At 37.6% G+C, this 24,770-nt stretch overlaps 1 protein-coding gene across 8 annotated transcripts in view; it reads left to right on the top strand.

The window, feature by feature from the left end:
• Positions 1–24,435, top strand: part of OTUD7A (OTU deubiquitinase 7A) — a 154,042-nt gene extending 129,607 nt beyond the window's left edge. For 5 of the 8 annotated variants that reach the window (XM_075045460.1, XM_075045459.1, XM_075045457.1 and 2 more), the window contains 9 exons: positions 51–152; positions 1,687–1,814; positions 2,912–3,024; positions 12,897–13,024; positions 13,884–14,033; positions 17,970–18,047; positions 20,477–20,591; positions 20,838–20,922; positions 22,892–24,435. In XM_075045460.1, the coding sequence (XP_074901561.1) occupies positions 51–152; positions 1,687–1,814; positions 2,912–3,024; positions 12,897–13,024; positions 13,884–14,033; positions 17,970–18,047; positions 20,477–20,591; positions 20,838–20,922; positions 22,892–24,325 (2,333 nt within the window). In that variant the 3' untranslated portion in view covers positions 24,326–24,435. The remainder of the gene's footprint in view (positions 1–50; positions 153–1,686; positions 1,815–2,911; positions 3,025–12,896; positions 13,025–13,883; positions 14,034–17,969; positions 18,048–20,476; positions 20,592–20,837; positions 20,923–22,891) is intronic. The other 3 variants (XM_075045461.1, XM_075045463.1, XM_075045462.1) reach the window with 3 other exon arrangements.
• Positions 24,436–24,770: the final 335 nt, after the last annotated feature.

Below are 24,770 nucleotides of genomic sequence, written 5' to 3'. Positions count from 1 at the left end.
ATCCTGTTTTAGTATCCACTCCACCATTTTAATAGATACTTTCTTTTCAGGACGACTGAATTGGTGGTCCACAGTGTGTACAAGCTGCAAACGTCTTCTTCCCTTGGCTACAACAGGTGATGGAAACTGCCTCTTGCATGCTGCATCTTTAGGTAAGGGAGAGTCTGTACATGAAACCTTCTGCCAAAAATATTTACCACTTTTCTCTACCCCCAGCAAAAGCTCAGAAACATATGAGATGCAAAGACTTTCATGACAAGCCTAGTTCTGAAACAATATATTCTTCAAATTTCACTTAAGTATTGTTTGTTTTAGGCATGCCTGAGGGAGGAAGGTAAAAGTTTTATCAGGTTATAAAAGAAGTATAATTGGAACAGTATCAAAACCCATGTATCATAAATACCAGTGATTTGTATTTTCCTTACAGAGTGCAACCTAACAGCTCTGGAACAGGCAAATTCCAGGTGCTTCTGCAGGATTGTCCTCATTGTGGGCGAGGAATTGCATTCATTCTCTGGCTTTTGTTAAACAGTTCTTTTGCTGTCTTCAAGAATGCAGTATCTAGCTATTATCTCTGTTGGCTCCTTGTAGAGTTTAAGTATATGGGAAACAGAGTTTGGGGTGAATTAAAATAATTTCCAATTGATTAATTAATTGTTAATAAAAGATCTTTGAAGCCCTTCTTCAAATCAAATAAGTAGAAACCTGTGAAGCTGAAAGTCTTTGATATGCCTTCTATATCCTAACCCATTATGAGGAAACTTATTTTTTTGTTGCAGTTGCTAAAATCTTCCACCAGCGGAACTCCAAAAGGTGACTTTTTAAAAAACACTGGGATTTTTAATATTTTGAAGAGACTCTTCTTTTTGAAAGAAGTAGTAAGAAAAGAGCTTTTGCTGTTTCCAAGGATCCTTTTATCTTTGTCCACTCTGTTTTTAATTAGGAGGAATTGTATATTATTTACAATAAATGTTTGGAATATTTTGACTTGCAAAGTCTTAAATAAACATATATAATGCCAGCACCTGACAATATGGTAACTGAAACGTGGCTGTCTATGGGCGCGTGTCTTGGTGAGAGCTCTGCCATCCTTTGTTGTAGGTTACTATTCTCAACTACGTGAAGAGGTTTTATTATCTTAAAATGAGCTTGAAAGCCTGTGGCTAGTTGTATTTTCAGACTTCCAATCACCTTGAATGCTCATCTCTCTATTTGGATGTTGAAGCCAAAGGAAATTTACCATCGTGATGTGTAAGAGTTGGAGGCCTTTGGGTGTTGGTATCATCTGCGATTCACAAAAGTGCCTGCAGTTGTCATTAGCATTCTTGTGTCTGCAAGCTCTGTTGGCAACTACAGCTAAAGCCAACCTGTGCATTGAATATTCCATTGCTTGCAGCAAAGTTGAAGTTGCCTGCAAGGGAACACTGAAACATCTCAACTCCTTAGTCATTCCTTAATCAAAGTTTGAACTTTGTTAGAATTCCCTCTTGTTGTTCATTAGCTTATCTATATTGACTGTTTCTTTAGGAAACCTTAAAAATAATGAGTTATTTGCCAAGGAGAATCTTAAATAATGTGTAAGCTATGCTTCTTTTGCTAATAGACCAATATTAATTGTATTAGTACTCACTATTTCTATTTTACTGTAGCTTCTTTAAAACTGAATGTTGTCTTGTGCTACTTCAGGGATGTGGGGATTTCATGACCGGGACCTTGTTTTACGTAAAGCACTCTATACTATGATGAGAAGTGGAGCTGAAAGGGAAGCACTGAAAAGAAGATGGAGATGGCAACAGACCCAGCAGAATAAGGAGGTCTGTATGGCCTGAAGACAGTCTTATTAATATCATTCAGGGTCAAAAGCATTATTCTGAAGTTTGATGTGAAAGTTGTAACTGCTATCAAATTCCTCGTGCTTCCATTTTGCATGGGGAAGGAGATAATTGTATTTAGAATTTTTGTATCCAAATGCAAATGTGTTTGTAGCTTTGTGGGCATAAATATGCACAGTTTTGTACTTACAAAGGTCTAAGATGAGTTTGGAACCTCTAGAAAATTTAGGGCTTCAAAATTAAGTGTATAATTTAGCTATCACAAGCATTATAAAATGAGTAGATAAAATCCACAAAAGAAAGAAAACCCCATTTAGGAAAGGTTCCCCAGAATGGTGAATTAGGTTTCTTAGAGCTGTGACCAAATATTGAGTGGATGTTTCTTAACTGAAATCATCTGTAGATTTGGTTTGACTGTTGATTAAGAGCTGTACATCAGCATGTATTATTTTCTGAAGATGTCTGGGCCTAAACAGTGGCTAGAAAAGCCAATTTCAGGAGTAATCCTGAATGCAATCAAGTGAATATGCTTAAATGTTTGTGACTTATTTGTAATCTGCTTTTTGTTGGCAGCAGTCAGTGAGAATACAGCTGAGCTGTGACTGACTCAGCTACTTCAGGCTACCTGAAAACACAGGGGCACAGAAGCACTTATATACCCTTTCTGCTCTTGAACAGAGGGAGAAAGCATCACCTGTCAGCCAAGCAGGGCATTCATAGTAGTTCCAGATATTGGGGAAGGAAGCAAACCACCAGAAATGGGCAGTAAAGCATGCTAACCATGGTTGCAAGGAATTCATATGGGTATGAATAACTGGATCTCCAATAGTGGAGCACTGTGTTAGCAGCAGCAGACCCACATCCAGAAATGTAATCCAGCGTACAGTTAGTGGTTTAGATCTTTTTCTAATAAGTTAATATTCTTTCACCTGAATAGAAATGTTGAACCATTAGTGGTCCAAGATATTGAACTGTGTCAGGTATGAAGCTCAAAATAAGTTAGTCATAAATACTACCACAGAACTCTGCTTACATTTTGTACCAGCATAATCATAAAGGTATTTCATTCTCTCCCATAGTCAGGTTTAGTGTATACAGAAGAAGAATGGGAGCGGGAGTGGAATGAACTACTTAAACTGGCATCAAGTGAGCCTCGTACACATTTCAGCAAAAATGGAGGCACTGGTGGTAGGTAAGTTTAGAGTATGACAAAATCTTTTAGTTTCTGTTCTCAATAGGAAAACAATACAGTACAAATTAATGCAGATGTCTATAGGACCATCAAACTGCCTTTTCAACTGGTTGCAATTTTTTTGCATGGTAAAATATAATTACCTAAACATTCCATTATCATATTTAGCATTCTGCTTAAGTTTCCTTGTACAGTTACCACACTAACTTGAGGTTATTTTGCATCCAAAAAAGTCTGTATTTCATAAATCCTAATTTCTTGGTTTCTGGAGCAAGCATGTTGGCAATACCATTAGCTTCAGGGAAATGAAGCGCCTTGTCTCACTGAAGATACATAGCTTTTCATTTGAGGAAGAGGTGGCAGAAAGGTAGCCACTGCTCTGATATTTTCACGAAAACATGGAATGACTGAATAACATCACATCTTCTAATAGCATTCTAGAAGAAAGTAATTTGTGCCCAGGTATCACCTTTTCTGTGCTTTAGCACAGCTTTAATGCCATCTTCTCATACTTAGACATTTATTTCAGTAATTTTTGCTTTTGCTTTTTTGCTTTGTAGTTCAAACAGAAAATCTTCAGAGACATCTTTTTTGAGGGCAAGTCACCAAGTAACTCTTCACATTTTCTACTTTTAAAACGCTTTCCCCCTAAACATACGGGGGGGGGAAAAGTAATATTTTTGGTATTAAACCTAAAGATTAAATATTTGGATGCAGTGTCTTTTTAAACAGAAAGTAGAATATCAAGTTATACTTTGTAGTCTCATGAAACCCTTCTGAAAAATCATTATGCTACTTCAGTCATTGAACAGTTATAAAAAACTTTATCTAAAAATTACGATAATTAATATTGCACTGATAGAAACAGTTGCCCTTTCTTTGACCATTCAAGCTTTTATTAAACCCATGTAACATAAATAGTGCTCTCAAATGCAAGAATTATATAAGATTTGTAGGGGGGGTATTTCAATTTAAACTGATTTGCTATCATCCTAGTAAAGTTTGATGTTGCTGGAAGGTTCTACATAGGCTATGTCTGTATTTGTAAGAACCACATCAGATTCTTTTCTTACCTAATTTCATATCTGTTTATCTAGATTGATTCTGTAAGAGTATGGCTGATTGCAGCTACTTTGATTACATTCTGCAGAAGTTGCAATGTTTGCCAGTTACTACCCAGTGCTAACATGCAAGCAAGAGAAGAATGTGTTTTCTTGAAGACCAGCTTAGTATGCGTGTTTAATCTTTGTGTAATAGTCAATTAGTAGCATTTCAGTCAATTTGTTTATTATAAACAGTACCAGAAAATTTGATGGTGGCAGCGAAAAAACACAGTACTGTCTACTTTACTGCCAGCATGTGTTGAGTTTAGATGTTCAGAAGCTATTGGGAAAAAATGGATAGAAACATATTTGTGAAAAAGTTTGGGATGAAATAGCATCTACAACATTTAAATACCCCTCACCCACATACAGGGTCTGCTTTAAATAGCTGGTATGATAAACCACCCCTCACTTTCAGTGCAATTGCTCCCAAAGTACAGAATTATTGACCAGCCTTAACAATGCAGAAACTTTAGGTTATGTGTCTAGTGTTTATCACTAAAAATATTTAGTGTTTGTTTACTCAGTGCATGTTTTTCTCTAGCTACTGTTTCCCCTGGAGAAAATTGCATGTGGTGATAAGTAAATTGACAAAATAGGGCATACAGCACAATAAGAGTAATAAAGTCTTAAGGAAATACTATCTGGGCTTTGAAAGAATATTACATTTTCCTTTTAACCCTGTGATGTCAAGGATAGGTAATTCTACTAATGCAGGAGGACATTGTTTAGAAAATTGTCAGCCATAATGTGTCTCATTTTCTTCTATTTTGAGGCAAAAAAAAAATATTGGTTTTCATTTTAGCATCTAGTTTGTTGCCTATGTTTGTAAATACTTTCCTGTTGATACACTTTAGTCTTCTAATGAAGTTCAATTCACATTTCTGTTAAATTTGGCCATTCACCATTAATTTTCTCTGGCCTTATTCTGTCTGTTTCATTCTCTACACTTCATGTACTATGTAATTTCAATATCTACCAGTCAGAGATGTCCTCCAATGTTGTATTTGCCAGTCAATCAACTATCTTTACCTTTAGTTCCCAGATACTTAAACAGGGAGTATCACTATTACATAAAGAATTAATTTAAATTGTTTTTAATGTTTTCATCATGGTTTGCATTTATCTTTTTGCAAATCAAAACAAAGTAAGGATAAATAGACAACAGTTAATTTTTCCTTTAAAATAGTGAAAGAGGAATCAGGCAAGAAGCTTAGCCTATTAAACATGTGAATATGTATTTCTCTTTACAATCATTCCAAAGACAGAATGAATGTGACAGAATGAATTACTTTCTCAGTTTAATGTACCCATATTCAAAATAGGGCCCTTGAGAAGGAAAAGGGGTATCAAAATAGCATTTTTGATATGGGGTATATTACATTTTCTAGTTAGGTACTATATTAAGAAAGCTTGCAAATTAGTCTTTGAGTTGTAGATGAGATATTCTCCTTTGGTGTCAGAATTAGCTAAAGCATCAGAAGTTGTATCTGCTTCAAAAGAATTCAGTGACAAGCCTAAGTCTGGAATTATGCTGCCTCATTCACCTGCAAGTTCCTTTTAGTTATTTTTCAGAGTGAAGTACATGCAAAGGAGATCAGTAATTGTTGCTAAACCTCCAAAGACGACTTCTTTGAGAGCACTCTTGTTTCTGAGGCTTGGAAGCTGGCTAAAAAGAAAAAGAAAAAGGGAACACACTAAAACCTGGTCCTTAAATTCTTGTTTCCAATGTGTAAAATCCTTCAAGCACTAAAGCAGAGCAAACTAATTAACTACAAAGCAGATTCTTGTTTTGAAACAGAGTTGCACATCTTCCTGTAAATGTGAAAAATAAATTTCAGACTAACATAATTGTTTCATTTATCTTCATTTACAAGCAAAACCAGGGGTACTGAATTGAAGCAACTGCTTTGAAAAAAAGGAAAATGTCTAGTACCCTCTGTTTTTGTTAAGAACTTAACTATTGCAATCCTGCTAATGAGAAAATTCCAACCCATTCGTTCATTTTGCAGACTACTGTCAGTCAGAGATTTCAAAGCCTGCTCTAGTGCTAGATTGAACATCACTGTTGTTATTTGCTTCTTGAAAACCTAGTAGAGCTGAAAGCAAGATGTCGTGTTGTGTTGTGGTGTGAGCTAATACAGATTTTCAAAGTGGATGATATTCTTATTTAGTATTAACTGTCACCTTCTAGCTAGCTGTCTCACATGCTTTTGACACTATCTTATTAATAAAATCAAGTGATTTTAAATGGGGAAGAAGTGAGGGAATATTGCTGTAATCTTCGTGTGTGTCATTAGTGTTTTATTTAAGGCAGAAACCCAGAACATTTAAACAGGAAGTCCCTCTCAAATGCATGTGATCTCTGAGGTTTCGGACTTGGCTAGGTATTCAGAGTATTTCAACATAGAATTCTTCATACAAAACTACTGTGTCCATCAAAGACCCTCATCTTGTAGAGAATTTAGATCATTCAACAAAGACATGCCTTTAAACCTATTTTAATTTGGTCTGGTTGTCTGTTATAGGAGTGCTGTTCCTTTTTAACTTTTCAGTATAGGCAGCAATTATAGGGTGCAGATAGAAAAAGATTCATTATAACAGTGTAGCTTTTCCTTATTAGCTGAAGTTTCTGACTGCTAATAAATCTTTTCATCTGGCCTATTTTCAGTTGATGTAAATTGTACTTAAGCCAAATGCAGCCTGGAAATAATCAAATTGCCATGGTGATTCAAATATACTAGTTCAGACAGCCCTTCAGATCTGAAAACGTTGGATATCCCACAGAGTCTAGAAAAGAGATAAAATTCAAGGCAAAGGAGGGATCAGAATTACGTCATATTAAAATTAAGTACTAGTACCTACATAGTGATTGGGTTTTTCCTTATTTAACAAGTTTTTGTTGAATTAAAGATATTTCTTATTTGACAGATGGTTGCATCTCACATGCCAAAGATGATGTTTTACACAAAAGCATGCATTCCCACACAATTAAATACAAAATAACATTCAAACCAAAATTACCTAGGAAAAGTTGATTTAGGTTTTCTCTTTTATTATAGGCCTTCAGAACTGCTTCTTATATTATTGGGTTTGACTGAGAAAAAAGTACTGGTATTTTTAAAGACTAAGAAATAAAAATTGGAACTTGAAACATTCACATTCTGTATCTCCTTTAGTCAATGCAGTATACCTTTTTTTTTTTTCCTCCCCTGAAGAAAAAGAAAACGTCCCACTACTGTGCAATTTTTTGTGTTTGAGTTGAAGCTAATTGCTGAAATACTGTATAAGGAAATCAACGTATAGGTTCCTACACCTACCTACAACAGAAATTTGTACTTGCTAGTAAGCTGCAGCTGTGGTGTATGTTGGTTTTAATTTTGGGATTCTTAAGAAGGGGAAGAAAAGGTTTCAGAAATAGAATAGTGGCAGACTAAGACATGAACTCAGATTTCATTCTGGTCTCGTGCTTGTACCTAATCACCAGGTTGAAGAACTTGATACTTGTCATGTTGTTGCAGTACATCTCAACTGTCTGCAGGTGTTGGTCTCTTGCTCTGCATGAATCCTGAAACTTAATCTAAACTTGGAATAGCTGTTACAAGTCTGTTGGACAAACTGAGAATCTGAAGCGTATGTATGGGAAAGAAAAGCAAGGTTACCATAGGGAGCTGTGTAGAAGGAAATCCAAGGATGTGATAACAGATCTTGCTCAGCATTTACAGGCAAAACAGAGGAACAGACAGCAGATAGCCACGTGGAACAGCAGAGTAGGTGACTTTCCCATTTCAGCTTTTTGAGTTTTTTTCATTACTGGCTGCAGTACAAATTGGATTTTCCATAAGAGCGACAATATCTTTGGAGTGCTGAGTAGGTGTCCGCTCTGTTTGGATTTGAGGTATCAGTGATCCTGTAGAATAGACTGAGATTTTTAATTTTTTTTTCCTTTTTTTTAATTTGTTCTTACAATCAAGATAAATTATTTAGTCAGAGTGCCCTGGTTGAGCAGGATTCTGCAATGCAGATTTATATGCTCTTAAATATGTGGATTTCATTATTTAAAAATTAACTTTACATGAACAGAGGAATTAATTTCAGTTTCCTAAATTTCCTTTGTCTCCTTGTTATATTGACAAAATTATTTTGTTCACAGTTTTCATGGCCATGTAGTTAGCATTAATAAAGGACTGTGAAAAAAAGTGGAATGCTAAGTGGATCAAAGGATGTGGCAGGTTGCTATGGATACTTGTTAATGATGATTTTTCATTCTCATTAATCTTTAGGAAAATTTGTACTGAATCCTCAGCAGTAGCACTGAAATAATATAAGATGGCCCACATGAATTACTGGCAATGATGAAATAAAATTGAACATTGAAAAGGTTTCCCAGAGAGGCTGTGAAGTCTTCGTCCTTGGAGATACTCAAAAGTTGTCTGGACACGGTGCTGGGCAACTGGGTCTAGGTGGCCCTACTTGAACAGGGGTGTTGGACAAGGTCACCTCCAGAGGTCCTTTCCAACCTCAGCCACTCTGTGATTCTGTGAAAATGAGCAATGGAAAACAGATGTGTAATAGAAGAGAAGGATTTGAAATGTGTGAATGTGTTCATAAATAGTGAATGAAGCAACTTGGTGATGTGATATTGAAGAGTAAAAAAGCCCAGTGAAATTTTGAACTTCATGAGCAGTCAGACTTGCCATTAGCTGACCAAAGGGATAAAGGTCTTTCTGATACAGCTGCATCTGGAATATGCCTTTCACTTCTAGAAACCTCATTAACTAGGAGATGAGGAATAATTAGAGGATTTGAAGAAAAACTTTAGGACTGATAGTCTGGAAATCCTAATGTGAGAAAACAGCTGGAAATCTTTGTGGTATATTGCCTTGCCAATAACATGATTCTTCTAACTTCCTTTGGGCTAACAAATTATTCTGAGGGTGACATAATGGAGTGCAAATGCTGAAAAGCTATCACAGCCAACAATGAAGAAGAATTCAGTAAGGAATATGAGAGGAAATTATGAAATGGGAAATTTAGTTTGAACATCAGGAAAAATTTCCTGATGAGTTTGGGTAACAGGAAGAGGGATACAGGAAAGAAGAGGTATCTCATTGCTTTATCAGAGAATTTGTCCCCTGCATCAGCCTACTATTAATAATTTCCATCCTACTGTGGTCCTAGGTTGGGATGAAAGATTTTAATGTAAAGTTCCAGGGATGGGCTGGATGCCATCAGACCTGTGAGAAGGTTACTGTATTTGTCCCACATATTCTAGAGCGGTGCCCGTACAGATAATGAAAATTAATGACAGTTAATTATGGAAGTTTTCTGCACACCTAATAAGAGGACGACTGCTGCCTTCATTTAAGAGTGTGCCTAGGTTATGTTGCCCACCTTTATTTGTCATGTCTCACAGAAGCTGTGCTCTGTGTGGATTATATTTTTAAGTGGCACTCAGCTGTGAATTATCATCTTTACTTTTGTCTGCTTCCCACAACCCTACCATTTTTCAGTCTTCTTCCATATAGTGTGTTCATTTCTGTCTTCTAGGCAGAGGCAAAGCTTTAAAATGTGATAGTGACATTAATGACATTAAACTAGAAAAATAGGAAAGGAGGTAACTGAAACCAAAAATTCTATAAAATGCTTATGAAGTCATAGAAGGTCTTGGAAGTGTTCAGCTAGAGAAGTGGGGAATTTAACAGATTTATTCTTGCAGTCCAGATAAAAGAATGATCTGTTTCATAAATGATTGACTTTATAGGTTAGCTTTCCAAAGGTGCTGGGCATACTGATGCTAGTTGGAAAACCTTTTTTTTTTTTTTTTTTTAAATTTGTCACTCAGTTTTATGTCAGGTTTTCAGTCTTACCTTTCCGGGGAGAAAAGTACCACATTGCATTTAGTGATCAACAGAATATCCCTAGAAGTTAGTAGCACATATTCTTTAACATAAAGTTTCTCTCTTCTTGCTGTCAAAAGTTTTGAGCCATGAAACATGTAACTGTGTATTTTGTAAGCTTTTCAGTAAGAGAGAACATTTAAAACAAACTTAGCAATTGTGTTTGTACATTCATGCATGGAGAAAAAGTTTCTTTGAAATTTGTATAGGTTGGTAAAATAAGACTAATGTATTCAGATGAATAGGATAGCACAAGTGTATTTTAAGGAACTTAAGGATTTTAGTCCATAGATTATATTCTAAGGATTTGCCTCTCTATATGTACATGATGGTTTAATGCTATTGATTTGTGGTGTTAAATTTGAATTTGTGACACTTGATGCTATTGGGAATGGATGTATAGGCTGTAGATGAATCTTACAGGGACTAGTTCCCCGGGGTGCTTTGTAACTTTTTAGTACTGACATGAAAAAATTACAGATCTTGCTTTATGTGTTGTACACATTTTTGGCTTTCTACCGCGTCTTATCTCTGTGTTCTTCTAGGTAGTAGTAATTATGTAATCTAACATGAGTTTTCTCTGATATTCCTGTTGCAATCAGATATCTTTTCTAATAGACATCCTGTTATTCATTTTTTCTTTGTCTTCTGTCATTGCTTATGTCTTTCAGACATCAGATTATGAATAGAACAGAAACTGCCGCAAACATCCCAGATAGGACTGGGATAGCTCAGTCTCATTTTTTTTAAAACATATTGAGTGTACTTGTCTTTGTCAAATTCTTTCAATAGGTAATTTATTCATTTTGGCCACGTTTGAAATTCAGGACTAATTATCATGGTTTTGACACAATGCATCATACTGTCAGGATATTACCACTTAATACCCATGTTTTGGAGAACTACATGTTGAAAGGCGTTTTCACCAAGTAAGGATAATTGTCATGGTTTAACCCCAGCCAGCAACTAAGCACCACGCAGCCACTCACTCACTCTCCCCCCACCCAGTGGGTTGGGGGAGAAAATTGGGAAAAGAAGTAAAACTCATGGGTTGAGATAAGAATGGTTTAATAGAACAGAAAAGAAGAAAAGAATAATGGTAATGATAACACTAATAAAATGACAACAGTAATAATTAAAGGATTGAAATGATGCACAATGCAGTTGCCCACCACCCGCCGATCGACGGCCAGTTAGTCTGCGAGCCGCGATCCCCCCACCCCCACTCCCCCCAGTTTCTATACTAGATGTGATGTCACATGGTATGGAATATCCCTTTGGCCACTTTGGGTCAGGTGCCCTGGCTGTGTCCTGTGCCAACTTCTTGTGCCCCTCCAGCCTTCTTGCTGGCTGGGCACAAGAAACTGAAAAATCCTTGACTTTAGACTAAACATTACTTAGCAACAACTGAAAACATCAGTGTTATCAACATTCTTCTCATACTGAACTCAAAACATAGCACTGTACCAGCTACTAGGAAGACTGAAAAGACTAGACCAGCTGAAACCAGGACAATAATGAATTTAATAAATTTTTTTCCAAGATGTATATTCTGTAACAGTTCAAATCAACAGTTTGAAAGGAAAAAACAACTCTTCAGAGTACAAAAGACTCTTCAAGTGCTCAAATTGTCTTCCAATTATATTTTACACTGATTTTTAATTTTTTTTAAATTCCTTCCAAGAACAGCACTTTTTTGTCTTTGTCTTAAATTATTTGCTCACTGTGGAGCTGGTTGAGGATTAACTCTCTTTAGACCTGTGGAATACTGCTCAACTAAACATTTATTTTAATCTAAAAATGAAATCATCACTTCACTTTTTGAAGTGCTCTGTATCTGCTCCAGCTAGATGAAGAGAATGGAAAGACTTTCATTAATTCCTGTGGTATTTGGATCAGACCTGTAGAAGGCCAATGTAAACAAAAGACTTGGGTTTCTCCGTAGTGCTGTCTTACTGTTTGAATTTTATGTTCTGCTCTCCTACCATATAAGATACTTGTATTGATTCTTTCTGTGTTTTCTGAAACACAAAGCTCCACTGGCAAAAATGATTGGCCTTGTCTCACCTAACTACATCTTGACCTAGATTCCTTCTGTAGTCTGTAAAGAGAAATGAGAATTTTCATCTCATCACTGGGCAAATGCTTAAGAGGAGAGGGATGATCCTATTCCAGATGTGCCTATCTTTTTTTGTTATCTGTAGAGGTGGTCAAGGTGAAATGCTTAGACTTCTGATTTTAGATGTCTGAAAGTAGATGAGATTCATCTCATTGGAAAATCTAAAAGCAAAATGAATCTCCAGTTCCTTACATAGGTACCCCTCCCCATCTTAATAAAAAATGTTTTGGTAATCATCAAAGAAAAAAAAGCTGACAACTTTGTAAGTTAAATTACTCCTGCTCAAGCTGACATCAATATTTCTTACGTTGCCAAGGTAAACTCACCTGTATTTTGTTTAGCAGAACTAGAAAAACACTTACCTTTCATTGTAGAGTCTAGGTGCCAAGGGTGTCACATGAAATTATGATTTTTGTGACAAAAGCAGATTTACACCAGGAGTTTGGCTAAGAATTACCGTTTTTATTCCCATTAGGCTACCAAACAATATCAGAAAGTAATGAATTTTGTGGACTACTAAACTAGTGTGGAGTCTGCAAGTTAAAACATTTTCTCTGTTGCTATTATTTTATTTCCAAAAATATGTTTTCCTTTCCAGTTTCTCATCTATTTCAGTAACTGGAATATGTGTTTCAGAAGAGTGGGAATATGAGTGACAAGGAAGAAATAGCTGCTGTGATGTGTTGGTTCACTAAAGTTTCAATGGTTGGTTCAAGTTGGTTCAAAAAGTTTCAATGCTGTGTCTTCCAGAGTTGATAATTCAGAAGATCCAGTGTATGAGAGCTTAGAAGAGTTCCATGTTTTTGTCTTAGCCCATATTTTGAGAAGACCTATTGTTGTAGTAGCAGACACAATGTTACGAGACTCAGGGGGAGAAGGTAAGAGTTCTTCATTAGAAATTTATGCACCTATGTAAACTGAATCAATCGTCAAACAAAAGACCAAACTGTAGCATATCTGAGTGTTTATGGGATAGCTGCTGCCTTTTTCTGAGAGGAAAAAAAAAGAGCAGAATTATACTCAATCCATTTCTATTAGATAAAAGTAATAAATAAAGGATAATTATGTAAGTCTCGCTGAAAATCTGTTTATCCTAGATATTTACTATTAACTTAATAATCACCAAATTACAGAGCACAATACACTTCTTACTGGTCTAGGTTAACAAGGTTCTAATTTTGCTGTGTTATTTTGGTGCCCCATAAAACTCTGCATAAATCAATCTAATCTGACTTTGAAAAACTGAATTTTAACTGTGTATATCTTGGCTTTTTGTTTTTACTAACTCCTTTGCAGCCTCCCATTCAGAATTTTCTAGAATGTTATATTTGGTTTGCACATGTGAGCACACAAATGTTAGATCCACATGTGGAGCCAGCTGGACAGCTGTCTGAGCAGGACTTGAATGATGAAATTAATCTCTCTCACTTTTTACCATGAACTAATAGAATACTAATTAAGGATAGTATGTTGTTTAACTAAAGGGAAATGTTTGGTTGATTAGAGGGGGATTTTAAACACATGATGGAGTTTTACAGAAATTTACTTCCACAGGAAAGTGCTGGGTAATTGCAGTTTCCATTCAAATTGCGAACTATAAGTAATCGTAGTGATTACTTGTAGTAATTACCATTCCTCCAAGTAACATTAGCACAATTGTTACATACAATAGAACCAAGATTATTGTCTGTTCTTTGACATAGTTTTAAAAAAAAAATATCTCACTTTTCTTTACAGCATTTGCACCTATACCATTTGGAGGAATTTATTTACCACTTGAAGTTCTACCTAACAGATGCCATTGCTCACCTCTTGTGCTAGCCTATGATCAGGCCCATTTCTCTGCTCTTGTTTCCATGGAACAAAAAGATCAGCAGAGAGAACAAGGTATGCTATAAACACAGCAACCCAAGGGTATATACTAAATGCAATGCACAAAGTACTTTCTTCTACCTGTAGGTATATTTTTCTATTAGAAACAAAACAATATCCACTGAATTTTATTGCTGCATTCTTAGGAGTTTAAGTGGTCTAATCACGAGACTGGGAGCCAAGAATTCTTCAATCCTAATCCTTGTGCTATCACTGCTTTTGGCACTTAAACCTTTTCTGTCAATTCCGTATATGTAAATAGGTATAGTCATAGTTACCTACTGTGCTTCTGGGTTCTTGAAGGCCTTTGTTAATATGAGTTGGTAAAGTGTTTAGAAGATTGTGAGTCGGATTACTATTGAAAACTCCTGTAATGGAAAAATATCTCTTCTAGTGTGCTAAATGTACTTTTCACATTTAAAAACATGTAGTCGAAATGTTTTTGTCTTATCATCTTGCTGTATTCTGTTTTACTTCGGAACAGTGACAACAAAGTCTGACGAGATATTTCTGTGTGAAGTTTGAGCTTCCTGGACATGGGATTTGGAGTGTCAAGAGCTTCAGGACTGGTTTTGTTCTTGCATCAGTAGCCTAGGAGCTAGCTATAACTGCCCTTATTTGGAAGACCTGTTTGCTTAATAATAGAAAGCTGTGAGATGAATTCCTATCTGTCTTTGCTCCTTTTGTGGGGAAGTGAAAAGAGTTTTGCCAAAAACAGGGTGAGGCGTCAGAAAAATTCAGTGGAGTTTTGCTGTTAGGTATGAGTCCTCCTTTTTTTTTTGCCTGATGACACTGCAGAGGTGTTTTAAATCCCTTACAAATGCATATACCTGTAAAGTAAACAAGGAGTGTGTGCTGGTTTTTGAGATCTCCTGAGTGAATTTCATTTAGTCCTCCTTCCTAGAGAGTAGTTTAGAGGCAACTAAATAGCCTTCATTTAATTTCCTAACCCTATTTGCATTTCATCTGGTTTTGGATGTATTGGGCATTTTCCATGCTTATGAGACAGTCAGCATGCTGTAGCTGTGCAATGTAGAGAGCAAGGTGTTCATTAAAATGATGCAAAGGAGGAAAGAAATGCTCGAACAAGATTTTGTTGTAGGCATCTTCGTGCAAGAATTTGACATCTAGTTAAGTCATCCTTGGAAGGAGCAAAGAGTTTTCTACATGAGGTTGTGTGAGATGGGAAACACTCTACAAAGGGTTGCATGTGGTATTGGCAAACTGTGCTGGTGAAGAGGAGACTGAATCATAAGACAGAAATAGATAAAAAGGTTGATCTAGATGTCACATATTCAATGGGAAAATCAATCCAGTCCAACGATTCAGCCTTCAGTGGCACATAGCTATTTCAGGGATTTGTAGTAGATGCTTGACAATAGGTCTGGCCTTTGCATTATACACTGGGACATTGCAGCTGCCTTCCAGCCCTCAATCTGTAGAAGAGTGGCCCTTAAGGAAAATGCTTTTCACATAGGAACCATTTCCAAAGCAGTACACTGAGGTATAATGTGAAACACCTTGTGAGAAATGAAAGTCTGCAAAGCAAATTCATACCATTTTAATACAGTAATGTGATATGAATGAAGACAAACTTTTGGAGAGCTTTTTTAAGGATACTGTTTCACTGTTGATGATTGCTGATGATACACTGCAGCCAGGACTCTAATGTCAGCATGCTATTAAGTTAGCAGCTCCGGCATATAAGTCTATGTTACAAATTGTAGAGTTGTCTTCTTGTAGAACATGGCTCCATGTCTTTGGTCTTGATCCTTTTTAGGTCTGAGTTCTGTTGGTGGTGAAACAAGACAATTTCTGGAGTAGGCAGAGTCCATTTCTTCCTTTCTAACAATTGGGATTGGAATAATATCAGTAGACTGACAGTAACCTCATTTATTTCAGGCATGTCTATCTGCATTCATACAATACTTCATTATCACAGGTCTTATGTGCATAAGTAGTTTGATTGAATACACAGAACTTTATTTACAATAACTTTGCAGATAGGGTAACCACCACGCACCAAACCTTTTGCTATTGTGGCATCCTCTAAGTGACAGGATTGATGAAAGGTAGTGAGGGAAACTACTGTCCAGCAGCTCTGACCCTACCTCTCAGTATGTGTTAAAGTATTCAGTGGTGCCACCTACTGAAATATTCCTAATATTACAAGCCGGGTATTCCTGTTAATTACGCACTGCAAGATCTTGGGTTTGATAACAAGGTCATACATTCGATTTCTTCCACAAGTGCTAGCAATAATGTTTAATATACTTCTTGTGGTTAGAAGCTGTCTTTCTGTTGGATTTTCCTACACATGCAGTCACAAAGGAAAGGTACTGGGAGAGAAAAAGCTACCAAATATCCAGCACAGCATCAGTAACATTAAATATTGGCTTTGTTCATGTATAAGTTCATACAGGTTAATTACAAGGGTTGTTGAATCAAAATAGTATTTTTTTTTTGTATGATCCGATTTTACATGTTTTGCTGCAGGGCCTTGAACACACAGGCTTCAATTCTGTGGAGCAGCAGAGAGCACTTGGCATTAAGTTGGGGATGAAGGGAATGCTTTAGCTTTCAGCTGCCAGGCTGGTTGCTGTTAGAGACTGCAGCAGTCTAACAGCAACTACAGCATTGCTATTGTTCTTCCAATGCTGTGACAAGAAATAGATTGGCACAAGGATGCTCTAATAATGCCTATATTTTGTACTTGTCAGCATAGAGATGTTGGCAGCTTTGGCACAGAGGAAGGGAGAGCCACAATTGTTAGAGTCAGAAAAGAATGGCACAGGTGCCACGCAGTACATGGCCAGATTTTGAACTATCAGAATGTAGCTGAGAGCTCTACAACTTCTTAAAAGGAGCATCTCTGATAGCCAGGCCATTCACAACTCATAGGTTTTGTACTCTAACCATGTAACCAGATGTCAGGAGCAGCATCTGAAGCTGTCTGACTATTGCATGTACATACATACATGTTGAAGCTGCTGAGAAGCTCTCTTGTGGAGGAGACAGTATGTCCTATATTTGGGAAATATGTGTGGTCAAGTAAATGCTGATGTGAACGCCTGAAGTTCTGCTTTGGCATATAGTTGTTTATCAGATCTTTTTGAGCACTACTATAAATGTATATAAAGAGAGAAAACATGCTAACATCCTCTCATCTAGAGAGGATTTAAAACACATTTTGACACATCTTCTTTTCACCAGCACATAGCTGACATTCTGATGGTTACTGAAGGCCCTCTTGTTTTGAAATCCACAACATCTGATTAAAAATCTGTGAATACTTCTGTATTCATGCAGGCTATATTTATGCAGGTGTTTTGTATCTTTGTTCATAGAAAATAAAGATCAGCTCTCAACTGCCTCTAAGACTGCTTCATTGAACTTAGAGCTTCCCACAGTCCCATGCTTTGACAGTCAATCAGCAGTGAAATGGCTGCCCACAATCAGTTTGCAGTAATGAGTGTGAGAGTTGTGACAGTGGTTTTTAAGAGCAGTATGTCAGTATCTGTGTCAGCATTTTATTTTACTAGTATTTTCAGAAATAGTTAAAGTGTTCTTCTTTATAGAAGATTAATAATGACATTTGAGGCATGAAGATGAGTGCTGGGAAACATTGTGACTTCACAGAAGGCAATACACCCAACTAAGGAATGGCATGGAAGTCCTCGCTGTATGTCTTAAAACTGCAGTGGACAAAATAGCTGGTGTTACTTTTGACGTATCCTATCTGTTGGCATTAGGAGTTGTAGACTGAGTTTCAAATAGTGTGGTTTCAGCTACAGAGCATCCAAAACCAAGTGTAACCAAACTACCTCATCAAGGTTGCAAACTCTGCTGTGACTGGGCATCAGGAAGGTGCTACAATCTGTTGGGTTTGCTTTAGAAATGAATGTGATGAATCCTGCTTGCAGTCCTAACACTAAAATACTTTTCTGTCAGGAAAAGTGGGAAATCCTACAAGAAACCCCAGCTATCAAACAGAATTCCCCAAGAGAGAGGAAAACTCTTGCAGTGAAGGTAGAATTTTAAAACTTCATTACTTTAGCAGATAATTTTTGCATGAAGATGGTAGAGCTTCATACAACTTCAGACTATCCCTTAGAATGAGTATACAGTTTCCATTCAACTCAGAGTTTGAAAAATAATAGTTAACAAATTTCTGTGTGAAGAAGGAGACAGTATGTGTCATAATGTGTACATTAGTTAAGAGAACAGTGACATGCTATGGGCAATCAGCTCTAAGCTTTGTTTTGTACTTCGATATTAAGATTTCAATAAAATTGAGTATCACTAAACATTTTTAATAGGTGTATTTTCAGTATCAGTAGAAACAGCCAGCTTTAAAAAGGATTCCTTTAAAATTTGATTATAAAAATGATCATTTATTGAACTATATGAAAACTAGTTAGTTTCAATCTGTCCTTAGAAAAGAAACTCAAATTTACTTTTTGAGGTTTATATCCCAAAGAGACTGATTCAACTCTTGGTGACAGTTCTTTGGTCCACACTTCTCAACATCACCTGCCTCAGGATCACATTCCCAGTTCTCTACCAGGCTGTACCTGTAAGGTCAGGTACTACCAGAAGTGGAAGTATTATGTTGTAAACTTATAATGCTGGTCTTTTCTAAGTTGCCTTCTTCCTTTAAACGGCTGATACGTTGCATTGTAAGGTCAGTTGTAAATCCAGTCAGTACCTGCTAGTAATTCAGTTAATTGGAGAGTATGTGTTTTCCTTGGGTAACACGATCAGTTAATTGTGTTCTCAGTTATTCCTGCCCCTTTGATGCAATAATTTCATTGAATGCAGCAGGGTAAGCCCTCATATTACACCAACGAGTGTTAAAAAGTGTGTTCAGTTGTCAACTCTGCTGTACATTTCTTATGTTCTTGTGCTTCAGGAGCTTGCTTTACAGTGTATTTTGAACTGTAGAGTTAGACTCTCTGCTACTTATTCTCATTGAGTTTTTTAAGGAGCTAAATTATCTTACAATATTAATTTCTGTGCTTGCATTTTACAGCGGTATCTGCAACTAAAGTTGATTAATCTCCAGCTGTTCTATACTATATTTGCAGTTAATATGTGGAAAATATTTCAAGAATTACCAACTATAAGCAGTAGGGGGCAACGTTTCCACAAAATTTTTAGAGATTTGCCCTTTTTATGTCCAGTCTGCAAAGATGAAAATACATATATACTTTCTGCAGTTGTCAAACTGTCTGAATCAAATACTGGCTTCAACATGTTAATCTAAAATGCAGATTAAATTTCCTGCATTCTGCTAGGTGAGGAAAAATATTTGACCAAAAATGCTGTACCTTTGTTTTGACAACGTATGTTTTCTGAACTGCAGAAAATATTATAAACAGCATATAACCAGTAAGTGCAATCAGTTTTCAATAATTCAGTGCCATGGTGTTTGGGTGATTTCTCCAGGTTTCCTTGTCCCTTGGTTTTGCTGGAATGAATACCGAGGCAAAGTCCTTAAGGGTTCTAGTATAGAAAATTAAATTCCTTGATTGGTTGTCAGAGGAGCAGCAGTGACCTGCACCATGCTGAGGATCCCACCCAGTCCCTCAACACCTTTTTTTTTTTTTTTTCCGATGAAATGGAAGCAAATTGCTGGCTTTAATTAAAGCTGAGAGTGTTTTTCTCTTAGTTTCTTGCTGTTGATGAACGATAGACAGTCTGTAAAATCAGAGTGCAGTCCCTGCGTGCTGAGTATAAGGCAGAGTCATTAAGATATGTGTCAGAAGGCAGAGCCCTAGCAGAGAGGGGAAGGGACAGAAAGAGCCAAAACAGCTAGACAGTAATGCTGGGACATAACAGCAGTAATGGTCATTTCACTACACTCAAGACAGGCCTCAAACTGACCTCTTAACCCATATATATGTTAATCTATGCTCCTCAATTATGTTATTTCACAGTTTGAGTCCAAAGTTGCTGTGACTGCATTTTGCTTTGTTTCTTAATGCTGTTATCAATATATTTTTGTTTCTTTGACAGTGGAAAACAAAAAGGTACTAAACTGAAAAGACAAAATAATTAACAAGTATGTGCATCTGTGTGAGACAGGCAGGAATATTTCAACTTCTTATTGCTTTCTGCTATTCTAATGGCTCTGTCTCCAGGAAATGTTTATTGTGCATTACAGAATGGCAACCTTGTTCTCCCAGAGGTCTCCCCTCCTCCACAGGTTACTGTCTTTCACTCCATGAGCAATCAGTGTATTAACCTCTCCCTCTCCTCTTCTATTGCACAAACATCAAAATAGGGAAATGGAGCCCGATATAAATCATTTGTGGTGCTCTGGATGAGACAGTTCTGCAGCACACTCAAATTCTGCCCTTCTTCTTCAACCAGTTATGCTGCTTTTCACAGCTGAATCATTTTTTTAATCGTTTTTGTTCCCCCCCACCAAAATCCTTGTTTCTTTTCTACTTTAGCGGTGATCCCTCTGACTGACTCTGAACACAAGTTACTACCTTTGCACTTTGCGGTCGATCCTGGGAAAGACTGGGAGTGGGGAAAAGATGACAACGATAACACCAGACTGGCCAAGTAAGACCTTTCTGTAACTTTAGTGTTAGGCAGTAAAATGTCTTGAGCCATACCTGATTGAAGTATTGGGAGAACTGCTCACAGAGAGGGCTTTGTTCATGTTCTCTGGTTACATGGGAGAAGACGTGGGTGGGTCTCCAGCTGACAGTCACAATTCAGGCTGCTGTTACATCTCTCCCTGTTAAGAAGTATTGCTTTTTCTTTCAGGCTTTTTGACTGTTTGTTCCCTTCTTTTTTCATCCTTAGTTTGATTCTGTCTCTTGAGGCAAAGCTTAATCTTCTACACAGCTATATGAATGTAACATGGATACGCATACCATCTGAGACACGGGTAAGGTAAACTTCCACGTCGGTCTAAACAAGATGAGAGATACAAGGCACAACAGGGTGTTGTGTAGGGACTGGCCAGCTGCCTGGAAACACCTCAGTGTCCTAGCAGCAGGGACAAGTCACTCATGGCTCATTGTCATTACAATCAGGCTTATAGATTTGTCTAGTAGTTTTAATAACACAGTTGCTTTTATATCTTTTGCAACTCGTACTCTGTTCTGAAATGTATTTTCTAGCTTAATCTTTCTGTTACTTATTTCAGTAGTTTGTGTAGTTCAGAAAAACCTTAAAAGAGACCTTTTCTCACTATTGTTTTCTCAGAACTTTGGCTTGCTCTCCTAATGCCACTGTTAGGTCACCAATCCCAAGTCCTTTCTCTTTCTGAGAATACATTTGCACCCCTGGACAGCTCCCAGTTTAGAGTGGCTGACAAAAGTCCACAGACTGGCAGTGAACTGGAGCCTGGTTCTTTCAGAAAGCTATTTTAGAACCATGCCCAGCTGACATCTAGTCAGCTGCAAATTTCTCTGCAAATTACATTGAGTAGATTGAGGGGTTAGTCTGGAGGCAAAAGGTTGCTAGGAGAGGATGGAGGTGATTTAGACAGCCTACACAGATGGGATTTGAAAGGAGGAACAGAACACAAAAGGAGAAAGCATTTAACATGCTGCAAGAGGGGAAACATCCATTTTTCTATGGTTTCTACAGTGGTAGCTACCACATCAGAAAAAGGAGAGGCAAAATGGTCCTGTAGTTGTAAGCTGTGAGCCTAAAACTTGTGGGACCTGGGTTACCTCCCTCTGCTTCACACTTGCCCCATGAGCATGGTCAGGTCACTTTAGCACTCATTTTCTCATTTGCCAAGTGGGGATAACAGCTCTGCTCCTGACTGGGTGGTGTAGTGCTCAGGGATTCCAGAGAGAGAAAGGACATTTAAGTACCCAGGGACAAGAAGTAGGCGTGCATTTCTATACTGGAAGTACATACATCTCCAGAGCTTTTTTTTTTTTTCCCCCCTCTTTCTCTGAATCATTATGGTTATTTAAATGTTTCATATTTATATCAAGCAGATTTTAGCTTCATGGTGCCTGAAAGCAAGACTAAGTTTTGCAGGAGGAAATGAACAGAGCCACATTTTAAAGTATCCTAGGGTCCTCATTATTGCATTTTCAAGAAAGATGTTTTATCACCCTACCTAAAATATAAATTGGAACTCAGACTTCTGACACCAGTTTTATCTGCATTGTATTTCCAATAAGAATGAATACACCTCATTGTATTCCTCAGTCTGCTTGCTGAAGTTTAATATTTCAGCCAAGTTGTTTAGCTCTGGTGCATTGAACCTTTGATTTTCATGCACCAGAGACCTGAACAATGAAGAAATCAATTTAAATAAGTTGGTTGTTGAACATAATGAATTTTGAAGTATTGCTACAGACAGGTTTGTCTGCTGCATCCCCCTCACAGCTTTCAGCAGAACCTCATTTCCCTTCTATCACGATATTATCAGTTTCTTTCCATGCTCTCTGTCTCCCCCTCTGGCTGAGAGGCAGCCTGTATTGTAGATGGTTCCTACTGAATGGCTGATCTCTCTGTATGCTGGCCAGCCACTCAGCTGGTCAACACAAGCAGGGAGGTTGAGCTGCAGCCTTCCCCACGACAGGAGCACTAACTTGCATCACTCCATTATTCAGACACTGATTTTCACAGAGCCTCTGAATGACTGACCTCTGTTCTACAAATCTGCTTGAAATGAGCCAAAAGCTACTGTAGGAACAAGCAAGATGTGTAGTCAGCACAGCCAAATAAGCTTTATTTGGTGAAGAAACAAGTCTAAAATGTCAGTGCATAGGTTAAAAAGTACATTTAAAATCAGTGTTAAAATCTGTGTTGGATTTGGGGTTGTTTTTGCACCAAGACCCTGTATGAAGCTGATTTTGCTGTATCTAATTATAATTACTTTTCCATAGCAGGCCCCTTTGGCTCAACCAGAATCCCCTACAGCTTCAGCTGGGGAAGACGTTCAGTCTCTGGCTGACTCAATGGACTCGGACCGAGACTCCATCTGTAGTAATTCCAATGGCAATAATGGCAAAAACAGTAAAGAAAAAGAAAAGGACAAACAGAGGAAAGATAAAGACAAAACCAGGACGGATTCAGTTGCCAATAAAATAGGAAGCCTCAGTAAAACCCTGGGAATTAAACTGAAAAAGAATATGGGTGGTCTTGGAGGCCTGGTGCATGGCAAAATGAGCAGAGCCAATTCAGGGAATGGAAAAAATGGTGACACGGTAGAGAAAGTCAAAGAGAAGAAGTCTAAGTCTCGAAAAGGGAGCAAAGAGGAATCTGGACAGTCTGCGAGCACTTCTCCATCTGAAAAGACCACTCCATCTCCAACTGACAGAGCTAGCAACTCACCCATTGAAAAGATGAACACTAAATCCTTCTCTGACAAGCAGTCTGACCCATGGAAGTACAGCACTGATGTGAAACTCAGCCTAAATATTTTGAGAGCTGCCATGCAGGGTGAACGAAAGTTTATTTTTGCTGGCCTTCTTTTGACCAGTCATAGGCATCAGTTCCACGAGGAGATGATAGGCTATTACCTGACCAGTGCACAGGAGCGTTTCAATGCAGAACAAGAACAGAAAAGAAAGGATGCTGAGAAAAAGGCTGCACTGAATGGGTCATCTAGTAGGAAACTGGAGCCAGAAGCATATTCAAAAGAAAAATTAGAAACATCTCCTCAGGATAGGGCATCACCCGTCTTGCCTCAAAGCCATACAACTCAGCTGGTTTTAAAATTTAAAGATCGCACTAGTCCCACTCCTGGGTCATTTTCTTCACCTAGTAATAGTGCTAAGAAAAGTGGACCCATTCCGGTATCTGCCCACTATAGCCATACGCCACCTGTTCAAAGACAAAGTGTCATCCATTTGCATGATGTCAACTCCAAGCCATCGAGCTTCCAAGATGATACCTACAAGCCAGTGGTTGGCACCTTAAAAACCTGTGCCACCTATCCCCAACAAAACAGATCACTGTCTTCTCAAAGCTATAGCCCAGCCCGGATATCCGGTATCCGTACAGTGAACACAGTGGAATCGCTGAGCTATGCCATGCCTACTGAACACAAATCGCAGACATACACAAATGGATTCAATACTGGCGATATTAGAGACTGCTTAGAATATGCTGATGAGGATGCTCCTCAGACCTGGTTGAACAATGATAAAAATCAAGGCAGAAGCACAGTTTGCCCATTATATTCCATCCAGCAGAACCGCTGTAAGAAGGAGAACTGTTCCTTTTATGGTCGTCCTGAGACTGAAAATTACTGTTCATACTGCTACAAAGAAGAGTTAAAGCGCAGGGAGAGAGAAAGCAAGGGACACAGGCATTGAGGATTCTTCCGTGACTACTTAGTTTTACCATTTTCTTACTTACAAAGTAAACAGTGTTGAATTGCAGTAAAAGGAATCCTTACAAAAAGAATAAAGGATTGATGAGTAAATAGTGTCTAGCTTTTCGCTTTTCTGGGGCAATGAGGAAATAATAAGATTAATTTATCATAAAAAAAATATTATTTCCATTTTGTCAGTGTCTTTTTTACATATACTGGTAAGCTGAAGGGTTGTTTACTCCTTTGTCAGTGCTGTGTATATGTTTGGTCAAAAATTTACTAATGGTGCCTGAATTTACACTGACATCACTCAGGTAGTAGAATGATAGGGAAAAGTCATAATACCGGAGATGTGGTGTTGTAGTAAGGTAGTATCTGCCTTGCAGACATTTGAAATTCTATAGCTATTATGAGAGTATTTTTTCCTCGGTAAAACCTAAATTTTT

The sequence above is a fragment of the Buteo buteo genome, chromosome 13 (genome assembly GCF_964188355.1).
Source record: "Buteo buteo chromosome 13, bButBut1.hap1.1, whole genome shotgun sequence".
Lineage (NCBI taxonomy): Eukaryota > Metazoa > Chordata > Aves > Accipitriformes > Accipitridae > Buteo > Buteo buteo.
Note: the sequence above shows the minus strand (reverse complement) of the source record. Positions and strands in the feature narration are given on the sequence as shown.